Source organism: Myotis daubentonii, chromosome 8 (genome assembly GCF_963259705.1).
Source record: "Myotis daubentonii chromosome 8, mMyoDau2.1, whole genome shotgun sequence".
NCBI classification, from domain to species: domain Eukaryota; kingdom Metazoa; phylum Chordata; class Mammalia; order Chiroptera; family Vespertilionidae; genus Myotis; species Myotis daubentonii.
The window spans coordinates 49,452,068-49,475,043 of record NC_081847.1 but is presented as its reverse complement, the minus strand read 5'-3'; the positions used below and the strand labels follow the sequence as shown (position 1 = coordinate 49,475,043).

Here is a 22,976-nt window from a genome sequence, read left to right as displayed (position 1 = left end):
GGACTTCAGGTGATTGTGCTGCATGCTTAAGCTGGAGAATCACAAAGTTAAGGATTTAGATGGATAGTTATTTATAGAACCTTGATTTGAGTGGGATAGGATTATTCAGTGGTCAACTGTAGAATACCTCATAGAGTATTTGTGAGGGTAGCTTATTTCTCAGTCATGCACATACTTGCAGTGAGTGGAAGCAAATGCCATCACACTCAGTCCAGCAAATCTCGGTATAGAATTCTTGAACTAGAGAAATTTGAACTATCATGATTTATTCTGCCCTGTGGTTTTTGTACCAATAATTTTTTGATGCATGGTGTCAACTAGTACTATAACCAAATAACATTAAAAATTTGTGTAATGTCCAATGCGAATTCATATATGTATTTTAACTTCTCTCTTTGTACATATCCCTTCAATAGTGAGTGCTAAAAGTGTGTCTTGCTTGGAATTTTAAAAAGTTATAATGTTAGCTGCAATGATGTATTGATTTTTATTATGAAACCACTGAAATTCTGTTTATTCCTCAACCTAAGTTGAGGAATTGTGACAGTTGTATGATAAAGTTCGTATTTTACCTATCTCTGAGTTATAAACTTGCAGTGACATTTGGCCAATAACATTTGTATTCTGATTCCTTGTTCACAGATTATATTTGCACTAGTGATATTTGGGGCCAAATAATTCTTTCTTTGGAGGGAGAAGGAGTTCCTATTCATTGTAGGATGTCTAGAAGTAGCACTGTCCCCTTACTCCCAAGTTGTGGCCGCCAAATAAGTCTCCAGACATTGCCCAGTGGCTCCTAGAGGTCAGCCCTCCCCCCCCAATTGAGAACCATTGCTATATTTTATTCCCTTTCATGTCAGACACATAGTAACACTAAATGTTAAGAAAAACAGCATTTTTGAGTTGAAAAGGACTTTAAGTTCAGCTCTACTGCTCCTCCCTCTCATTGTATAGATGAAGTAATGGAAGGTAATTAGCAGTGAAATGACTTTTAGTGATTTCAGTCACTGAATTTAGAGGTAAAATTAGACCCAGAATCCAAGATCACCATGAATCCACCGCCAAGCTTGTCTGTCCCTTCAAGTTATTTCAAAGAGAAAATTAAAAAATAGCGGTTTCACATTTCCCCTCACTTATGATTATTTAAAATGACAAGTTATTCATGTTACAAATGGATTCTTCAAATTGTAAAGGAATTAATCTTAGATTTCTATACAAACTATTCTCTAATAATGAAACCAACAAAAAATGTAAAAGCCAGTTATAAGTTTTCTACACATGCTAATGCTTATCAATATCATCTGTACATAGAATTATCAGCAGATAATGACTTAAAATTAAAGTCAGGATCAAGAATAGAAAGGAAATGGACCTAGCATTTGAGGATTGCTGTGTGCCAGATTCTCTGTTAGAGTCTTTTTTACTTGTGTTCTCATGGTAAAGTCGCACCCATAATCCTACAAGATGAGTGGTATCTTCAGATGGGGAAGCAATCGGAGAACTTAACACATTGCGGACCAGTAGTTTTATTGCTAATTTTACCCAGTGGCCAGATAAGTTTCTATTGAACGAGTACAAAAAACGTTTCACATAAATGTTAAAGGCATGCTTTAAAATTAAATACCCATTGCATTTTGAAGTTATTTATTACATGTTCTTACAGGCTAATATCTTTTTAAAGTGTGATACTTTGTAAAACACTGTGTAATATGAAGTGAGAATTCTTGTGATTGTCCGCAATTTGTTAATAAATTATTCAGAGCTGCGCAGATGATAAATGAAGTTGGAATGCTAACCTGGGTCATTATATGTCTATAACTCATGCTTTGCTTGTGTGCTTTTATAAATTATACAACCATTTTCTTCAAGGGAAACCTAAGTTTGAAGTTTTAGGAATCACTGTTAATTGAAATTCTATCAGAAATAAAGATATGTTCAAGGAGCAAAGGGACTGCAGAGTGGGTGGTATTATAAATCTCCAGCTTATAGCTAGGAAACACTGAGGTCAGGGAAATGAAGTGATGGGGTTAAATTTCTCTGAAGCCTATTGTGAGAAACAACACCAAGTTACAAAATACCACCACTATATTTTCTCATTTGATTGCATATTTCATTTTTTCAATTTGATTTATATATGAATAAATTTTACACTACATTGTATAAGGAGTTGCTAGTGGGATGTGTCCTCCTCTCCATCAATTATGTTAGTCTTTGCCTTTGGCAGTTTTTAATGAGCTCTGGTTGAAGGTGATGAGGGCTTGTATATACCTGCCTTAATTTGGAATGAGAAGCATTAAAAACATACTTTACTCACATAAACATAATGTCTCCCAAATCATTTCTTTTTAAAATTTATTTAATATATTGATTTGTAGAGGAAGGGAGAGAGAAACACTGATTTGCTATTTCACTTTTTTATGCATTTATTGGTTGATTCTTGTATGTGCCCTGCCTGAATATTGAAGCCGCAACCTTGGCATATTGGGAAAACGCCCTAACCAACTGAGCAACCCAGCCCGGGCCTCTCCAAATCATTTCTTTGTTTTTACTTGGAACAAGGCAATCTCTATAACAGCAGTCTTCAATTAGAATATACTTGACAGAAGTAAGTCCTGAATTAGAGATGGCCCAGATAAATTATTTAATTGGCCTAAGTTCATATGACAGTTCAGAAGCAGGACCTACATCTTCAAAACCTGAATCCTTATTTTTGTTACCTCTTCAGTTGCGTTGCCTCTAATAAAACCCACTTTCTGGTTCCCCCCTCTCCATGTGTAAGAGAGAAGCTTTAGGGTTGACAGAGATTTTGGATGTTATTTTGCCACAAATTTGCTTTGTTGTTATTCATGTATATTGGTAGGAGTGATTTGAAACCAAAGGTTAATAATTACTAAAATGATGACAGGTAAACCAGAACCCACGTGGAGACATAGTTTCCTTACACCCAGCTGTGATAATAAAATATTGTGGGAATAAAAAAAATTAACAAATGGAGAGATCAGTAAATGCAGTATACTTACACTAGTATAGTCCTGCAAATATATTGTATATAGTCTGTTAACTGAAAATTGTTACTTTTTCTTTACTGTTCTAGTTGCCTTCAATCTGTGAAGGATTAGTATTAATTTACTATCATGATTTCTATAATTCTTGTACTTGTTACTATTTCTTCTTTCCTTTAAAAAGATGCTACTGTACCAAATGTATCTCATTTGAACTTGAGGATCTATCTGTATATATAAAAGCCTAATATGCAAAGTGTCCCCTCGGGAGTTTGACCGGGAGTTCGATCGCTATGATGTGCGCTGACCACCAGAGGGTGGTGCAGAATGAAGGAAGGCCCCAGCCGGCAGCCGCTAGGGACCCTATCCATGCACAAATTTTGTGCACTGGGCCTCTAATTTCAGAATAATTTTTGTGTCTATTGGAATTATTCAAGGTTATTACAAAAGCAGAAACTTCTAAAACCTTTTGGATAAAGTTGATTTTAGATCATATACTGACTATAGAAAATAAATAATTTTGCAGATATGACTGATTTTAAAGGTAAAATGCAATGCAGTTCTTTTAAGACTCAGCAAACATTAAAGGAAGAGATGGGCCCTCCCACTCGCCCCCTTTTTTTTAAAGAAATACTAGTGCTGGAAAGGAGTCAAATGAGAAGTGAGACTTTATTTATATGTGTTTATATATTTTAAAACAAAAGACTCTTTTAAAATAAGTACTTTAGAGTCAAAATTTTAACTATTCTTTTGGCACTTATTTCTTATTTTGTCATAGGATTTTGTGTAGGGTGTAGGTTAGATTGTTAAGTAATTGTTTTGTATGAGAACGTCATGTTTTTCTTTTTGTGAGTTTATATTCTCTTTAGAGGTAAAACAGCATATCTATATAAGTTTGTATAAACATATATGTTTTTTAAGTAAAAAGGCTCATTTATGACCTAGTTTCTCATTTAAAAAAAAATTTAGAATTTTTATTCTTTTTCTTATCAAGGCATTGCTTCAGAGTTTGGAGTTCGAGGTTATCCAACAATTAAGCTGTAAGTTGAGTGTTGTATGTTTATATGTGTATTTTTTAGTTCACTCTACTTACATTTTATTAGATTAAGTCCTAGTACTTTCCGTGGAGGAGTGAAGTTTTGGGTTCAGTAGTTCTTTCCAGGGCCAGGATGTGATCAAAGGAGAGGGACTGCATCTTTATGCTTGTTTTTGTATTTAAGTGAATGTGCTGTTTACTAAAGGCTGATACATTAAACAAGATTTGACTGTGACAGGCCAGTTGTCTTCTATATTTTATGAAGGACAAGGTAACAAGACCTAGTTATAGAAGGTCTTTTACCCTTGAGCAGCTCCAGAGTGTATTCTGCTTTGTCATGTGATTCCTGTATCCTAACAGATTTTACTTTCTGTAATTATGAAGGATATTTCATTAGAGTGAAAGAAATAAAGAGGATCAAATTTATAGATGTTAATTGTAATCTGTAGTTGTTGATCAAATATAACATATAGTATATATGTTGGAAGAAATGGGGTAAGAATTCTAAAGGGTTTATTTTATAATTATCGTTTTACTGAATTTTCTCAGGCATTTCATCCACTCCTTATTTTGATAATATGGGGAGTTAAATTGTGTTAAAACTTATTTTTATAATGAAGTACGTTTTCATTTCACTATTTTAAAAATTCAAATTTCAAAATTTGAGTAATTTTATTTTTTTATTCTCGGGTTTTGTGTTGACCTCTCACCTTCCCCCACTTTTTAAATGTTTGCTAAACCTCTTTTACTTTCTTGTGTTAAGTAAATTATCCTTTCCATTCTTTAATTATAGATATTCTGTTGTGCTATCACAATTTTTTTTTTTAATTCTTAGTTGGACACATAATTCATTGGCAGGCTTTTAGAAATTATCTAATTTTCAATAAAAGATGTTTTTATGCATTGCTTTACTCTATAATCTTGGAGCACCTTTCAAGTTACTATGATATTGTAGGGCTTAAAATTTGTTTAATCACTACCAAAGTCCTATTAATTCCCTGGCCTTTTGCTTGCCTTTAAAAAGAGAAAACAGTGAGAATTACAATGCTTTGACCAGTGCTTGACCAGGAATGTGTAGATTATTCATTATTTAGAAGACATAGATGCAATGCAACTATCAAATACACAGTAAATTATTTTCATGTAATTTTAACAAAATACAGCCTTTTTCTTTATATTTGGAGTTGCTGGTCCCCTGAAGCCAGTTGTCTACTATATTTTATGTGGTTATGCTATTTCTTCTCCATATTCCATTTACTATTTTATATACTGTAATTTTATATAATAATATTGATTGATTAGCATTAAATATTAAAATAGTTGAAATAATCCAAGCTTTTTTCTTTTGTTTTCTTTTTAAGATTAAAAGGGGACTTGGCATATAATTATAGAGGACCACGAACTAAAGATGATATTATTGAGTTTGCTCACAGAGTATCTGGGTAAGTTTTTACTAGAAAAGACCTTTAATATATGGTATCTATATTTGAAAATTAAATTATTTTTATAGGTCATTATTGAAGGACTTAACCTGAATAAAATTTGTCTACTTATTTATGAGAGAAGGTAAGGTTACATAGACTATGCAAAGAGATTCTTCAAAAAAAGACAAGGGGAGAGCTGTGATACTTATTAATCTCACATTTAAATTTATTTACAGTATTGAAGACTTTTTCTCCCAATTTTTAATTGATTTTCAAAATTTGATTACTTCTAATAACTTGGTGAATCTTAATTTTTATTTTATTATACTTTTGCTTTTCTACTACCTGGCTTACATCATTTTATTTTTATTGTTACCTGATTTTAAAGTTTCACAAGAAACCTCACAATATTATTGTTCTGAATAGACTTGGGCTTTTAATCCCTAGGCTGTGATGATGGAAAGTGCTTTGTATATACAGCTGAAATATTTTCCCTGATCTATCACACACTACTTTATGCCAACTCTAAGGTATTACTACACATTTTGCCTAGAATGTGACATAATTGAACCTATGTGCTTCCATAAGCATTTCCTGTTGGTTTGAAAGCAGTGACTTTATGTTTTAATCTACATTTTGCTCTGGGATATAAAGAAAGTTGTTGTTTATAATTATTAAAATGATTATGTGCAACTTTTTGAAGAGAACATTCATCAAGATCAGGGGTCCCCAAACTTTTTAAACAGGAGGCCAGTTCACTGTCCCTCAGACCGTTGGAGGGCCGGACTATAGTTTAAAAAAAAACTATGAACAAATTCCTATGCACACTGCACATATCTTATTTTGAAGTAAAAAAAACAAAACGGGAACAAATACAATATTTGTATTTGCATGTGGCCCGCAGGCTGTAGTTTGAGGACCCCTGATCAAGGTAGTTTAACCTATATTGACTTTAAAAGTATAGGCACTTTCTTATGAGTTTGACAGGATATATTATATTGATAGCTTTAAAGTAAATTGAAATATTGGGATGGATTTGTTGGGTGGCATGATACTCTCTGTTTTAAATTATTTGAGGAAAGGCAAAGAATTAGGAATGATCTTTATATAGTACTAGAGGCCCGGTACACGAAATTCGTGCATTGGGGGGGTGGGGGTTCCCTCAGCCCAGCCTGCCCCTCTCACAGCCCGGGAGCCCTCAGTGGATGTCCTATTGATGGCCCTGTCTTCTGGGGCCTGCCCCCAGCTGCACCACGTAGCCTCGAAGCAGTTGCCGTGTGTGTGTGTGTGTGTGTGTGTGTGTGTGTGTGTGTCCACTGGGGGTCTGCCCCCAGCCACATTGGAGGCTCAGAGCAGGCACTGTGTGTGTCTGCTGGGGGCCTGCCCCCAGCCACACCATGGAGGCTTAGAGCAGGAGACCCTCTGTGTTGATCTCTCAGGCTTCTGGACTCCACTGCATGTTGTACTCTCCCTTGAGCTATGGCCAGGATGGGGTTGCTGCTTGCAAGCCGGGCTTTCCTGCTCCAGGATCTCCATGGCGACCAGGGAGCAGTCCCAGCTGGGGGCTGACCGCAGGCTGGGCTTTCCTGCTCCCAGATCAGGCGCAGCTTGGGGCTGCCTACAGGCCACACTTTTCTACTTACCAATGGCCGGATCACCACAGTGACCCAGGGCCCAGCGGCACTTTCCTGCTCTCCAATAGTCATAGGGTCCCGGCTGGGGGCGGGGCTTAGGTGGCACGGGGGTCCTGGCTGGGGTCTCAGGTAGCACATAGGGGTACCGGCTGCCGAGGGCTGCACATGGGGCCCGGATGGCAGCTCGCGTTGTCCAACCCTGCCTGTAGTATAGGATAGAGGCCTGGTGCATGGGTGGGGGCTGGCTGGTTTGCCCTGAAGGGTGTCCCGGATCAGGGTGGGGGTCCCGCTTGGGTGCCTGGCCAGCCTGGATGAGGGGCTGAGGGCTTTTTTTAGGCTGCCCTCACCCCTTTTAGGGTGGGGGTCTCCTCTGGGGTGCCTGGCCAGTCAGGATGAGGGGCTGAGGGCTGTTTTCAGGCTGGCGGGTGACTGAAGCTCCCAGCCTCTCCTTTTTTTCTTTTTTCTTTTTTTTATTCTGGGTTCTATTTACTTTCTATGGCTGTCACTGGAGCTGAGAGCCGGCTTTAGTTCTGAAGCCAGCTCCAGCTTGAGGCTTTGGCTGCTGAAAGCAGATATCTGGGCTTTGTTTAGCTTCTATAATTGAAACTCTGTTGCCATCACTGCCGCTCTAAGCTCTGAGCCCGCTGCCGGCTGAAAGCAGCTATCTGGAGCTTGTTTAGCTTCTATAATTGCAACTTTGTTGCATCCAGAGCTCAGAGCTGGGCTGCCACAGGTGGGGAACCTTGGCTTCCTCCATCACTGGAGCAAGCAAGCCTCCTGTTCGCTTCAGCTGCCTGGCTGCCGCCTGCCATCTTGGTTGGCAGTTAATTTGCATATCCTGCTGATTAGCCAATGGGAAGCATTCGGGGGTATGGTCAATTTGCATGTTTCTCTTAGATAGGATAGTTTGCAAAGCTTATTAATATAATTTTCACTGTATTTTTATATTGATTACACATTTAATTGTCTATTTGCTTTGTGAATAAGTAAATTTTACAATAACATTATATTATATGAGGAGATTGCTAGTAGGTTGCACTTTATTCCCTCATGATTTACTTAGTCTTTATGCTTTAGCAATATTTAATGTTTTAGTTTAAGCTTAAGAAGGGCTCTCCTGATGTAACCAGGGGTGACTATGTTGCAAATGAAATTTCAAGAGTCGGTTCTGGAGTTACATCAGTTACCAGTTAATTACTCAAGTAAAAATAGGAGCTAGAGTAGAGTGATGCAATGCAGCTAAAGAATTGTACATTTTGAAAATGTGTTTGCCTTTGGAAAATGTGTTTTGTTCTTTTTGCAAATTTTGTGAAGTAAAAAATCTGATAATATAGGGCACATTTGAAAGAAGACTCTTTTAGTTTTTTAGTATTTTATACGTGGTATGTTTTGTAATAACCTTTGATGTAATCTCTTAGTCTTGTTGGGTTTGACATATGTTTATATAATAAAATCTTTGCTGGTGTGGCTCAGTGGCTAGAGCGTTGGCCTGCGGACTGAGAGGTCCCAGGTTCGATTCCGGTCAAGGGCATGTACCTTGGTTGCGGGCACATCCCCAGTAGGTGTGCAGGAGGCAGCTGATCCATGTTTCTCTCTCATCGATGTTTCTAACTCTCTATCCCTCTCCCTTCCTCTCTGTAAAAAATCAATAAAATATAAATAAATAAATAAATAAATAAATAAATAAAATAAAATCTTTGTTCCATTTGGTTTTCTCTTTATGAGTTTTTCATGTACTATTTATAACTACTATTTTCTATTTTATTCTTCCTAAAAAGAATAGCATACTTATGAAAACTTTTAGATTTTAACCTCTGTAGGGCATTTTAAAATTATATAGCAATTAAATGAACAGTGTAAGATATAAATATTCTTAATATAGTATCAGAAACTCCTGGGATAGTGTTTCACATATGCTTGTGTAAATGATCTTTTAGAAAAAAAAAATACTCTTATGTGGATTGTTTGTTGAATATTGGCTAAGATGGTACTCTATTTGAAACTTAATATTTAAACTGGTAGATTAAATTGTGGTGCTATATTTTTATTATATGGGTATAATAGTGGTCATGGGCTATAGTTTTATTAGATTAATGTGGATTGGGTGATACACTTAAAATGCAGTTAATATAGCACTTAAACATTATAAATTTAGATCATATAGGTAGGATTGATTTGTTCTGTCTTTAGTTCAAATGCAAGTTCATTTTTTGTTTTTGTTGTTTTCAAACAGAGCACTAATTCGGCCACTTCCAAGTCAGCAAATGTTTGAACATGTGCAGAAAAGACATCGTGTATTTTTTGTTTATGTAGGTGGAGAGTCAACTTTGAAGGTATCAGATGACTTTATTTTTTAATCCAAAAGTTTACCAAAGACTCAAACTTACTTCACTTTTGTTGGACATACTTTAGCTCAATCTAAGTATTTTTATAATAAAAATATTTTCTTATATATCCTCTATAGTGTTTGCCTTCATGAAGCAAAAGTAAATAAAAAGTGGGCAGATGTTGCCTGCCTTGGTATTTCTTTTGTTATTGACCTGGTTAAAATTTTTAGCATTTTGAACCTTGGAGACTAAAAAGTGCAATTTAAATGTAAGTTTTTTAAAGGCAACAAATCATTATCTTAAATTATTTTATATGTGTATATGTGCGTGTATGCACACACCCTTCCTATACTCATCAAATTAAATTAATAAATATGAATTGAGCTTATGTTGTACTTAAACTATTTGGAAGACTTTGAAAGCTCTTAATTACAATGGTCTTTCGCCATACAAACAGCTTATTTTATTTGCTTATAGTCTACTAGAGGCCCGGCGCACAAAATTTGTGCATGGGTAGGGTCCCTAGGCCTGGCCTGCAATCAGGGCCAATCTTCCCGGGCTGCTGGCAGCCAACAACCCCCTGCCACCGCCGGTCACCCTTTGTGTGTGGGGTGACCAGCAGGCCAATCTGGGCCCTGCTCTCACCTGCCTTGGCCTGGCGCGTGTGCTGCAACCCACCCCCAGTTCCCCGTTCCCCATCGGGTGATCAGAGCCTGCCAGCCGGGGATAGGGAGCTGGGGGCAGCTCCTGCATTGAGCGTCCGCCCCCTGGTGGTCAGTGCACGTCATAGGACTGGTTGTTCCACTGTCTGGTCGATTTGCATATTACGCTTTTATCTATAGATCTTTTCATATAAAAGGACTTAAGATAGCAGATTGTGGTATACTAGTTAGTGAATGATGCAGCTTGCTCTGATTGTTAATGAAGAATTAATTTGGTCTTAATATTTTAAAGTCACCCTTTTTTGTTTGTATTTTCACAGGAGAAATACATAGATGCTGCTTCAGAATTAATTGTATATACATACTTCTTTTCTGCTTCAGAAGAAGTGGTTCCTGAGGTAATATTTAAAATTAGACTTTAATAACTTAATTTTAATCTTTAACTTATTACTTGATTTTATCTGTAAGATTTATTAACTGTGATTTGTGTGGAAACAGTAAACATGTTCAGTTGGTACCAGATTGCTTATTAACAAGCAAGTATCACTAGATTGATAGCATTTACAGATTTTATTTACATTAGTTTTTTTTCTTTAAAATAATAGCAGCTGTGAGAGGTGATATTCATACCCTTAATTGTTTTGTAAGTAGTGGATTTACTTATGTATATCTGTAGAATAAATGACTACTTCTTAGCCTCTAATCTTGTGCCAAGCACTGTTTAAGTTCTGGATTGATGATGAGCCAATGCCTCAGACCCTGATAAGATGGAGCTCACATTCTCCTGGTGGAGGAAGTGGACTTCATGTTAGCATTGCAGGTGATCGCCTCTGTTGGGTCTTCAGACTGAGGTAGTGATCCTTAGTAAACAGATCTATAAATATGATATAATGATCACTATACTAATAAAAGGGTAATATGCTAATTAGACTGGTCGACCGGACATCTTCCAGACATCTGACTTTCTTCCAGACAAAGCCATGGTGGCAGGGGCTGAGGCAGAGGTGGTTAGGGACGATCAGGCAGGCAGAGGAGCAAGCAGTTAGATGCGAACAGGCCGCCATGGGGGAGCAAGCAGTTAGGGGCACGATCATGCCGATGCAGGGAGCAAGCAGTTAGGGGGCGATCAGGCCAGCAGGGGAGGGCAGTTAGGGGGTGATCAGACAGGCAGGGGAGCAGTTAGGGTGCAGTCAGGCCAGCAGGCAGAGATGGTTAGGGGTGATCAGGCAGGCAGGCAGAGGCAGTTAGGGGCGATCAGGCAGGCAGGCAGGTGAGCTGTTAGGAGCCAGCAGTCCTGGATTGTGAGAGGGATGTCTGACTGGGATCAGGCCTAAACTGGCAGTTGGACATCCCCTGAGGGGTCCCAGATTGGAGAGGGTGCAGGCCAGGCTGAGGGACACTGTTCCCCCTCCCCACCCCACTCCCCCACCTGTGCATGACTTTCGTGCACCAGGCCTCTAGTAAAAATAAGGGAGCAGTGCATTTATGGGGAGCAGTTAGAGGTGGGATGGCTGCTCTAGATTCCTTGATCAAGAAATATCAATCTGAGAAGAAATAGTTGAACTGGAACTTAGATAATAGGAAGGAGCCATGTAGAGATCTGTGGCCAGAGGAAACCAGAAGCAGGGAACAGATACTACAGGTGCCCACAATGAGAACTCGCCTGGCATATTTGGGAACAGAGTAGTAAGCCAGTGTGGTCTTAATGCAATGAGAAAGGAAATAGCTGTGGAGGACTTGCAGGTCATGGCCAATCATGTGATCAGTTGAAGTTGGTGAAGGACTTGGTCTTACGTTCATTTTAAGAACATTACTCTATGTCAAGTGCAGAGTGAATTGGATAGTGATGATAGTAGGTCCCAAGATCAGTTGAACTCTTGAAGTAATATAGGAAGTTTGGGCTTGGAGGTTAGTTAGTAAGAGAATCAGGGAGAAGTGAAAGAATTGTTGTGCTTGGGAAATAGAATTTTTTGTGCTTGCTGATCTGGAGGGCAAAGGAGGAATTAAGAATCACTTTAGGTTTTTGGTTTGAACAGCTGGGTAGATGGTGGTGTTTTCATGAGCTTTGGCGCTATAGCCGAAGGAAAGGGTTGGGGAATGGGGTGGGGGAGGGGAGGGCATGAACAAGAGTTTTGAACTGTTTATTTTAATTTGATTCAGCATATTAGATATCCAAGTACAAGCATCAAATACACAGTTGGGTTTGGGATCTAGAGTTAAGTCTGTATAAATAAACTCCTTAAACATTGGATGCAAAGTTTTAAGGAAGTAAGAGATCCCAGGACCTAATGACAGCAAAGGAAAATGACAAGAAATAGCCAGTGCATAGGAAAACAAGTTGAGTGAGGAAGCCAAGAGAAAAACTGTAATGTTCAGTGTGTAAGATTCCCAGGTAAAGCAATGTAATCATCGCATAGCCCTGGGGTGGTGGAGAGGGACTGGAACCTGCCTGTGCTGACTAATGCCTTAGGCTCTGCTCTTTGGCCACTTCACAGTGCCTCTCATCCTTTACTTCCTACATCTTTAGGTCTGTTGTCCACTCTAAGAGTATTCCATTGTTTCCACTAGGGCAACCAGGGCACTATGCCTGGTGATGGGTATATAAAAAGATCAAATCCAGTCCTTGAATGAACTTGGGATTCACTGTGCCCTTTTTAAATAATTGTAACAATTTGTCATTGTTAGGTGTTTTTTCTCCTTTCCTGGCATCCTTTAATAATCTTGAAATCATAGCTACAAATTGAAAAATTTTAACTAAGATTGTTTACACATCTGATCTTTGCAGTACGTGACTCTGAAGGAGATGCCCGCCGTGCTTGTTTTCAAAGATGAAACTTACTTTGTTTACGATGGTAAGTTCCAAAGCTTTAGCTTACATAAAACATTTTAACATTAAAATGCTGTCTCTCTTACAGTATTTGGGTGTTGGTGAAAGATTTTGTAAATGTAACTGCTTCTTACAGCTCCCATAATCTACCCAGTTAGTTGAATGACTGACTGACACATTTTTCTTACCCTTCAACTTACTGTTCTTTCCTTCTGGGTTGTGGTATTGAATGTTTCTTTTATTTTTATTTTTTGGTGAGGTCATTTGCCTTTTTCAGAAGTGAACCCTATGCAGTTTCTATACATTTCTTTAAATTTTCAAAATTAATTTTTTAAAAAGATATATTTTAGACCAGGGGTGGGCAAACTTTTTGACTCAAGGGCCACAATGGGTTCTTAAACTGGACCGGAGGGCCGGAACAAAAGCATGGATGGAGTGTTTGTGTGAACTAATATAAATTCAAAGTAAACATCAGTACATAAAAGGGTACGGTCTTTTTTTTTTTTTTAGTTTTATTCATTTCAAACGGGCCGGATCCGGCCCGCGGGCCGTAGTTTGCCCACGGCTGTTTTAGACACACAAAAAAATGAAGAAATATAACATCCTCAATAGTGGTGACGTCTGTATGTTCTTGCCTATCACCACCTCTTCCTGCTCGACAGAAGCAGCCACTACTCAGCATTGCTTCCTTGAAGCAAATACTCAGCCTGGTTTTAAAATATTTTTATTATGTTAAATATACACAATAGTAAGCAGAATGCTAAATAATAAATCCCTACATACATACCCATCACCCAGATGAAACAGGGAACAAGCTCTTACCCACATTTGCTTCAACAAGTTTTCTCTTCAACAAAAGTTGAAGTGTTTGAAAGCAGAATCCTGGGGGTGTTTAATTATTGTGTGCTTTATTCCGCATCTCTTAAAAATGTGGCCTTTTTTTTGTTTAGGTAACCACATGCTGTTATAGCACTTAACAAAGTTAACAGTCATTTCCAGATGCTGCTCTGAGGTATGCAGCAAACTCACAGTGAAGCATTGCTCTGTGCATCAGACCTTTACTGCATCTGTGTGTTTAGAATACACCTCTATAAATGGAATTTATGAATTGAAGATTATGATCCTGGCATTTTATACATATTGCTGGAGTAGAATATTGTAAACATCATAAAAACATATCTACACTATAATTATCAAATTTCTTTTGTTTTTAAGAGTATGAAGATGGTGACTTGTCATCTTGGATCAACAGGGAGAGGTTTCAGAATTATCTGACTATGGACGGCTTCCTCTTGTATGAACTTGGAGATACAGGTAGAAATATACATATAGCTCTCTTACTGCACAGAATTTCTCCTTGATTGACCTGAGAAAATTAGTTTTAAGCTCTATTTTAAAATATGTTTTTGTTTATTTATTTTTAGAGAGAGGGAGAGAGAGAGATAGAAACATCAATGAAAGAGAAACAATGATCAGCTGCCTCCTGCCCCCTATGGGGGATTGAGAAGTGATTGATTTAATAGCACATGTATATACCTACTTTGAGCCAGAAACTGTCCCAATATTTTGGTGCATGTAATCTCATTCAACTCTCCCAGTAACTTTGAAATCTATACTAGTTTCTAAAGTAAGGTGAAGTTACTGAGGTAAATCATACAGCTAATAAGTGCTTCACCATTGTTCGCCAAGGCAGAGAACATGATAGACACTGAGGGTCATGCTGCCTTCCTAGAGAATATCAGAGATGAATGGGGTTTATATTCTGTGCAGGGTTAAATAACTTTGCTTCAATTTTATTCTGTGTATTATTACTGGAAAGTAGTGACTCGTGGTACCGAAGGGAATAGCAATGTAAAAATTATTCTCCTTATACACTGTTCTTTTAGAGCTACAGTAATTAATAGTAAGTTTTGTTTATCGACTTATTTCTTATGGTTTTTGTTATTGAAAGACTTCTTATTTTAATCATTTTGTGGGTTGTATGAAAAATACAATTTGTGTATGTAAACTATTAAATATTTACTGTTGTTTAATTATGAGGATGGGAGCTGGGAGGGAACTTAACACTTGGAGTCCACTAACTCACTGATTGACTCTACTGAGTGTAACATGTGTGAGATAACTGGAAGTTAATTCTAGAAGCAATGTTTACTAATTCCCCATTCACAGCTGCAATAATAATTGAAAAGTTTGCATAATGAGGGTTATTGAATTTAGATATGTTTTTCTTAATTTCAGGAAAGCTTGTAGCTATTGCAATTATTGATGAGAAGAATACATCAATTGAACATACCAGGTAAAGTGCCTTGAAATCGTTTTAAGCTTTCAGTGTCACCTAACTCAGACTTTACATGGCTTCAGATAAACTTAATATAGAGTATCTTTTCCTGCAGTTTTAGATCAAGTGGCAGATGAGATGTTATAATGGAGTAATTATATATTTCAAGTGAAAAATGAAATATTCATGTGTTTGTTGTTCTACAGATTGAAGTCAATTATTCAGGAAGTTGCTAGAGATTACAGAGATCAGTTCCACAGGTAGGTGCTTGCACTCAGGACAACTCCTCTATTTTTGTTTAACTGTGTTTTGTACAGTTAACCAAAAAGACTAGTATTTCATACTTACCCAGATGAATCAAGGAGCTGAGTGATTGCATTTCTGTATGAATTGTCTGGACTTGAAGTTTGTTGATATGTCCCCTCAACAAATTTGCAACATACCTGTTTCTTGATAGGATTTGGGATAAGTTTGCAGTAAGAAGATGTACGTAGGCTCATACATTTGAGATAAAGTTAAATGAGCAATCTCGAGTCAGATAGATAAATGATGCTTATAACAGGACCTCAAAGAATAACGGAATATTAAAATAAGTGATATTTTTGCAGTGTGCTAAATCATTCTATTTGTTGCTGGAATGAGATAGTTAATATAAACTTGTTATATTAGTTAGTTGCTATTTCCTTTTATTGCATCTTCTAATGAGGTATCAGTGATATATACTTATAAATGAGCCATCTTTTGAGTAATCCTCTTGTTGGGTGTGTAACTTTTCTTAAACCTGTTGTATAGTTTGAAAGACTTATATTGCCTTGAATTTAAATATATACAAAGTAGAAATGTCTTAGAATGTGTTTGATTTTACTTATGTGTGTTCATATCTCAGAAATCTGTAGAATTCACTCTTCTACATTTATTATATGTAACTTACATGTTAAGCATTTATTTACATGCTTGCCAAGTTCCATTCTTTTTTTGTACTAAATATTGCTTTCTCTCTCTCTCTCTCTCTCTCTCTCTCTCTCTCTCTCTCTCTCTCTCTCTCTCATTTTTGGTTATTGTTGTTGGTTAGGGATTTTCAGTTTGGACATATGGATGGGAATGACTATATAAATACCTTGCTGATGGAGTAAGTACTAAATGATTTCCCTATCAATTCTGTCTATTTTTAAATTTCTGTTTTTTAGAGACAGACAGAAGATCTAATATAATGCACACAATCTCTCAATAAATACATTTTTAAGTCTAAATTTAAAACTTTTATATTTTTCTATACTAAAAAATGTCTTTCAATTCATTGTTAATAATTTATAGTTTTGAAAAGAAGCATCATTCAAAAACATATAAAATTTATATTTTCATTTAATACACACCTTACCTTAAGTTCAATTTCAGTGAACAATTTAACTTAAGAATTAATTTTTAACATTCAAGAATGAATTACTATCCAAAAGAATTTATTTTAACAGACTAAAATAGTTTTATAGGGAAAATGTGCAATTTTAAAATAACTTTATCAATTATATTATGATGTAAAAATCTGAAATGTTACTTCATAAAGTTGTTATTAGGAACATTTGCCATACTTATTTTGAATTAATATGTTTCAAATAAGAACCGACTCAATTCAGTGGACATTTAGTGAGTAGTTACGGTATATCATATACTGTGTTTGGCACTACTGATGCAAAAAAATGAGAAAATTAGTGTCCCTGTCTTCAGATGCTTGTAGAAACCTAAAATGTCTTCAGATGACCTTGTAGAAGTCTTTAAGAAATTGCTTTGCTATACTATCTCCTAAAGGGTGATGCTCTATCATAGAAATGCATTTTGAGTAGGATATTTACTATATATATAGTAGAGACTTTGATACAACCATTTCTAATAATGGCCTTCGAGGCAAGCCAACACATTGATTCAGTTCAATAGCGTTTGCAAGAGGCCAAAGCAGTTTGGGTCCAATAAATAACTGTTTGCCCAGGATAATATTCAGAATATGTAGAGATGGAGAGACATACTACCTTCATGAGAATTATTTCTAATACAAGTTGTGAGAAAGTAGAATTTTTGAGCTATAGTTGTGGTGAAAGAACAACAATAATCTCTACCACCAACCCCTTATAGTTTGGGGTGGTTGGTTTCTCTCTTATTCATACTATGCTGCTTTTGGTGGTGTTTTTTTGTTTGTTTTGTTTTTTAAGGAGAGAAGTTATATAGTGGTGGTATATAATATAATTGAAAGTCCATATTGAGCACTTACCTGTGACCAAGGTTGAACTGAGTGGTCAGTCAGTAAGGTATAAATACTGTAATTATCTCCATTTTATATAGGTGAGGAAATTCAAATTTCTTAGAAGAAACTCAAAGGTGTTAAATAATATGCCAAAGGATGCATCAAATAAGTTAGAAATCCAGTTCTCAAATTCACATCCCTCTTGCTCCAAAACTCTTCACTGCTGTAACATTAACATTGACACATAAATCAGTGGAACTTTTAACATACGGCAAATACATATTATATAAAACAAGAGGCCCAGTGCATGAAATTCGTGCACTGATAGGGTCCCTAGCAGCTGCTGGCCAGGACTTCCCTTCCTTCCCCTGGTTGCCTGCCGCAGCCACCATCACCAGCCTGGGCTTCCCTCCCTTCCCCCGGCTGGCCCCGCCCCCTGGTTGAACTCCAGGACAAACTCCCAGTTGAGGGGACAATTTGCCTACTACGCTTTTATTACATAGCAACATTGATTATATTTTTTTTCTCAAAATAAATATGATACTATCAAATCTTTGGTCTATTAAATTATTTTGTATTGAGTTTTGTGAGTATATAGTTTAAAGGAAATAAAATGAGATGTTATCTTGCAGTATTACTCATATGGAGTTTAATTACACAGTCAGTTAACCATTGCCTAATAACAATGCTGGGAAATAAACCACCTTGAAACCCAATGGCTTACAGTAGGAATCATGTATTCTCTCTCCCTGGTCTGGGCTTGGCTCACTGGCTGGGCACAGACAGATGTGGCTTTAGGTCTGTTCCACATGTCTTTAATGCCCTTGACCTTGGAAGGATATTTCCTTGGGAATACCCTTCTCATTGCAGTCACAAAACACAAGAAAGCAAACCCAGCAATGCAGACACATGTCCAGTCTCTGCTTTGTCAAGTGTGTTACCTACCTGTTGACCTAGTCATGGCCCTGCCTCAGTGTCAGGGGTCAGATGAGCATGTTTTGCCTTACCTCAATGGACAAAGGGTGTGGCATAGGGAGGTATAGAGAATTATGAGCAACAAAGTAATCTTCTGGACTTAGTTACTATTTGCAATAATTAGTGGTGTAAATTCATTTTCTCCTTTTGCATAACACTTTTATATAGACATACAGATAACTGTAAGCTAATGTGTAAGTGACATACAAAATTACAAGCCTTTTAATATATATATACTAGAGACCCAGTGCACGAAATTCATGCAAAGGGTAGGCCTTCCTTCTCCCAACTGCTCTCTGGGATCCAGGACCCGGGTCTTGGACTTCTCTCCAGCATCCAGGACCCGGCTTCCTTTGCAGCCCCAGCTTCGTCCAGAAGGTTGTCCGTTCTAATTAGCATATTACACTTATCATTAAAGATAAATATATATATCTATATTTATATGATATATACATACACACACACACACACACTAGAGGCCCGGTGCACAAAATTCATGCACTGGAGAGGTGTCCCTCAGCCCAGCCTGCACCCTCTCCAATCTGGGATCCCTCTCACAATCTGGGATTGCTGGCTCCCAACCGCTTGCCTGTCTGCCTGCCTGCCTGATCACCCCCTAACCACTCCTTTGCCAACCTGATCAGTGCCTAACTGCTCCCCTGCCAGCCCAATTTCCTCCAACTGCCCTCCCCTGCCAGCCTGGTCCATCCCCTGCAGGGCTGGTCGCCCCCAATTGCCCTCCCCTGCAGGCCCGGTCACCCCTAACTGCCCTCTCTCCCCTGCAGGTCCAGTCGCCTCCAACTGCCCTCCCCTGCTGGACTGGTCACCCCCAACTGTTCTCTCCTGCTGGCCTGGTTGCCCCTAACTGCCCTCCCCTGCTGGCCTGATTGCTCACAACTGCCCTCCCCTGCCGACCATCTTGTGGTGGCCATCTTGTGACCACATGGGGGGCACCATCCCATGCCCACTGCCCAGAGGTCCTCCGCAGCTGGGTGGAATACTTGCCTTGTCACCATTATTAAAGCTTTTATTAGATATATCCTATCTAATAAAAGCTTTGATATGCAAATTGACTGTCACTTCATCACAAAGATGGCGGAGCCCATAGCCACAAGATGGTGGCGTCCAGTCCTCTCAGCCCTGCCAGAGTCCCCCAGTCCTGGGGGGTGAGGCCGCTGAGAGCAGACAGCATGAGCAGTCTGGCCGAGGTGACGAGGCAAGTGTTCCACCCGGCCGTGGAGGGCCTCTGGCCAGGTTGGGCATGGAACGCTTGCGTCGTTGCAGGCCAGGCTGAGGGGACACCCCCCCTCCCCCCACCACCCCAGTGCACGAGTTCCGTGCACTGGGCCTCTGGTATATATATATAGTAGGGAAACATTTAAAGCAAAATTCAAAGTAATCGAGAGTTTGACAGAACCACAATCATGGTGAAACAACTTACTCACTAGGGTTTTCAAAATATAAGGCAGAAAAAATACACTGGACACATACATTATGCATATCAAAACTTATAATATGGATGGATAGCCAAACAAACATAAAATACACTTGGGTTGTATGTGATTAACAGAGATGGTATTTAACTATGTAGCAAGGAGTAATACTACCTAGAAATTAATACTTTGTACATAATTTTTCTCCTTAAGTTTAATTATGAAAACTCAGCTGTTTTATATTATATGTAGCATGTTCTTCATGTAATCTTAATATAGCTAGTTTTCAGAATTGATGCAAAATTTGAAATTTCGTGTAGTCAAAAGGAGGCAAAGCTATTAATACTGCTCCCTCTTTTTGTATTATAGTTACTTATATATAATATAAGCAAATATCAGAATGTTTGTTATCTGTGTGTTTATGTGGATATTGATTTCTTTGTTTTTCTATTTCCAGTGAATTGACTGTCCCAACTGTAGTTGTACTGAATACTTCAAACCAACAATACTTTTTACTAGATAGAGAGATCAAGAATACTGAAGACATGGTCCAGTTCATTAATAGCATTTTGGACGGCACAGTAGAAGTAAGTTGTTCACTTCTGTTTCAAAGGATGATGACAGGAGATGGAGGAGAAAACAGTTCTCTGATTCTGAAAAGGACTGTCAGTGGCAACTGGGGAGAGGGGAGGCCTCCCCTCTATGCCCTGCTTCTTTCACATTGTGGCAGATTCTTCATGTCACGACACTGCTGAGGGGTGGAAATGTCCTATAAGGGTGATTTGGGGGCATTTTTGGTGATTGGGAGGTGCTTCTGGCTATAGAGTCAGGGTGTAGGGATGCTTTCATGTGCAGTGCACAGAGCTGTGCCAATAGTGAACTGTCCTGGTTCTTAGAACCTTCCTGGAGTCCAGAGGACGATTGGTTAAGTTATTTGGAATGGTTTTCCTAGAAAACCTGTTAATAAGACCAGTTTCTTAAGAGATAAGGAAATATATTGAGAATTAGAGCCACAGTGGAGATTTCCACATCCTATAAAATATTTCTCAGAAATAATGAACGAGAAGTCTTCACTTTTTCGTTTTCTATAAATCTTACTGGAGTGTTTTTTGGACTGTTGCAGCCCATGGTAGAGGGTCATGAAACCACATCAGCAGATTAAATTAGAAAGAAATGAGTCTTCTATGCTTCCATGAAGTTTAGTTATCTTGTTTCAACTTTACACAAACTTTATATGAAAGTTGGCTCACAGAGTAGCAAGTATTTCTGCTTTAGAAATAACAGTAGGGATTTTATATTTCTGAAGGTAACACCTGTTGGAATAGAACTCACTTGTGTGTGTAAGAGAGCCCTTCTATTTATGGGTTAGTGAAACTCAACTCAGACTATTAACAAAGAGGTCTCACTGGCTCACCTGGCAGAGAAAGTCAAGGGATGGGGCAACTTCAGGGGTGACTGGATGCCATGAATGTGATTGATTTCCATCAGGAATTTTTCTGTAAAAGCCTTTTGGCACTCTTTTCTTTATTTTTATTTTTTTAAAATATGTTTTTATTGATATCAGAGAGAGGGAAGGAGAGAGAGAGAGAGAGAGAGAGAGAGAGAGAGAGAGAGAGAGAGAGAGAGAAACATCAATGATGAGAGAGAATCATTGATTGGCTGCCTCCTGCACACTCCCTATTGGGGATTGAGCCCATAACCCTGGCATGTGCCCTGACTGGGAATCGAACCTTCACCTGCTGGTTCATGGGTCTATGCTCAACCACTGAGCCATACTGGCTAGGTGGCACTCTATTTTTTGAGCTTCATCTTCAGGGAAACTCTGTATACAGTAGCAAAGACCCCGGCAGCATCTAGAGTTGAATAGTGTCAGCTAAATTCAGAAATGGGGCAGGCCTGTCCTCGCGGGGGATGTGACTAGGGAGGATGGACTCACAGAGTCAGTGTCTACACAGGAAGCAGGGGAAGGTAGGCCAGGGAAACAGGGCATGCTTACACCTGGCCCTTCAGGTGCTTCATGCTATCCATCCTCAACCCTTGCCCTCAACCCTGGACTGGCATTTGTAAGATTACCTAACAGAAAATTGAAGTAATAGTACTTAATGGTGTAATTGTCTTTTTCTGTTAAATTTAAGGCCCAAGGAGGTGATAGCATTTTGCAGAGATTGAAAAGAATGGTATTTGATGCTAAATCTACTGTTGTGGTAAGTTGTGACAGTTTGCTTAATTTTGTTGATAATAGACAGTATATAGGTGTATAAGTTTTTTATGTCTAACTAAGGTAAAATCTGGAATTTGAAAGGATTAGGTAAAAATATTTTCATTTGCTAGGGAAGAACAAGTCTGTGTTTACATTAAGAATTTATGTTCATGGGTGGAAATTGTTTCTCTGGTCTCCATCTCTTTGTGTTTGGTGAGTAACTGCCATTCAGAACCAGTGAGCTTGACAGCAGTGTTTTCCAGTCTTTCCTCCCCGTCCCTGTAAGTTCTTGGATCCGAACCCTTCTTTCTTAGAGCTCTCAGAAATCATCTTACTACCCAGCTTTGGCTCAACCAGCTTGAGAATAGAGGCCTTCCTGAATCTGGCGGAGCCTTACATTTGGCTCTAGTTGCCTGTCTGGATCTACCCCCTGCATGTTTTCATTCATTCTGGCCAATACAGCTGACCTTCTCTTGGTGAGAGATAAGTTCTAATAGTTTTACTCCATGCATTCTTCAGTTTAGCAGTAGTGACCTTCTTTACCTTCCTATTGACACCAATGTGGATTGGCCCTCAACACCTTATGTCCAGCCGCTGCTCTGACATCCACTTGGTTTTCTCATTTCCTCTTACCATCTCCAGCCTTTTCTTACACCACTGCACAACTGATAGCACGAGAATAGTCAGTCTTGATCACTTTCCTTCCCCTCTCAGTGATGCACATCCAAGTCCTCTTTGCATCTCTGGTGCTGTCTTCCTGCTCTTTGACTGCTGCGTCAACTTCCCTGCTGTGTCATGCTGGTGCTTACACCTTACCATGCCCAGCCGCATTCTCACTCTTGCTTACATTTCTGCCTCAAAACACCTTAATTTTATGAAGCTTTCTTCTGTTTCCTCAATCCACAGTGCCCTCGCACTCCTCTGAATTTGTCTACATGGTTCTAA

General features: G+C 38.4%; 1 protein-coding gene across 10 annotated transcripts in view; it reads left to right on the top strand.

Annotated features, from left to right (window-relative positions):
- Positions 1-22,976, top strand: part of TMX3 (thioredoxin related transmembrane protein 3) — a 47,139-nt gene that overhangs the window by 10,290 nt on the left and 13,873 nt on the right. For 7 of the 10 annotated variants that reach the window (XM_059706337.1, XM_059706336.1, XM_059706335.1 and 4 more), the window contains 11 exons: positions 3,997-4,042; positions 5,400-5,480; positions 9,330-9,429; positions 10,406-10,483; positions 12,871-12,937; positions 14,128-14,226; positions 15,151-15,208; positions 15,397-15,450; positions 16,263-16,319; positions 20,289-20,418; positions 21,967-22,035. In XM_059706337.1, the coding sequence (XP_059562320.1) occupies positions 3,997-4,042; positions 5,400-5,480; positions 9,330-9,429; positions 10,406-10,483; positions 12,871-12,937; positions 14,128-14,226; positions 15,151-15,208; positions 15,397-15,450; positions 16,263-16,319; positions 20,289-20,418; positions 21,967-22,035 (839 nt within the window). The remainder of the gene's footprint in view (positions 1-3,996; positions 4,043-5,399; positions 5,481-9,329; positions 9,430-10,405; positions 10,484-12,870; positions 12,938-14,127; positions 14,227-15,150; positions 15,209-15,396; positions 15,451-16,262; positions 16,320-20,288; positions 20,419-21,966; positions 22,036-22,976) is intronic. The other 3 variants (XM_059706333.1, XM_059706340.1, XM_059706334.1) reach the window with 3 other exon arrangements.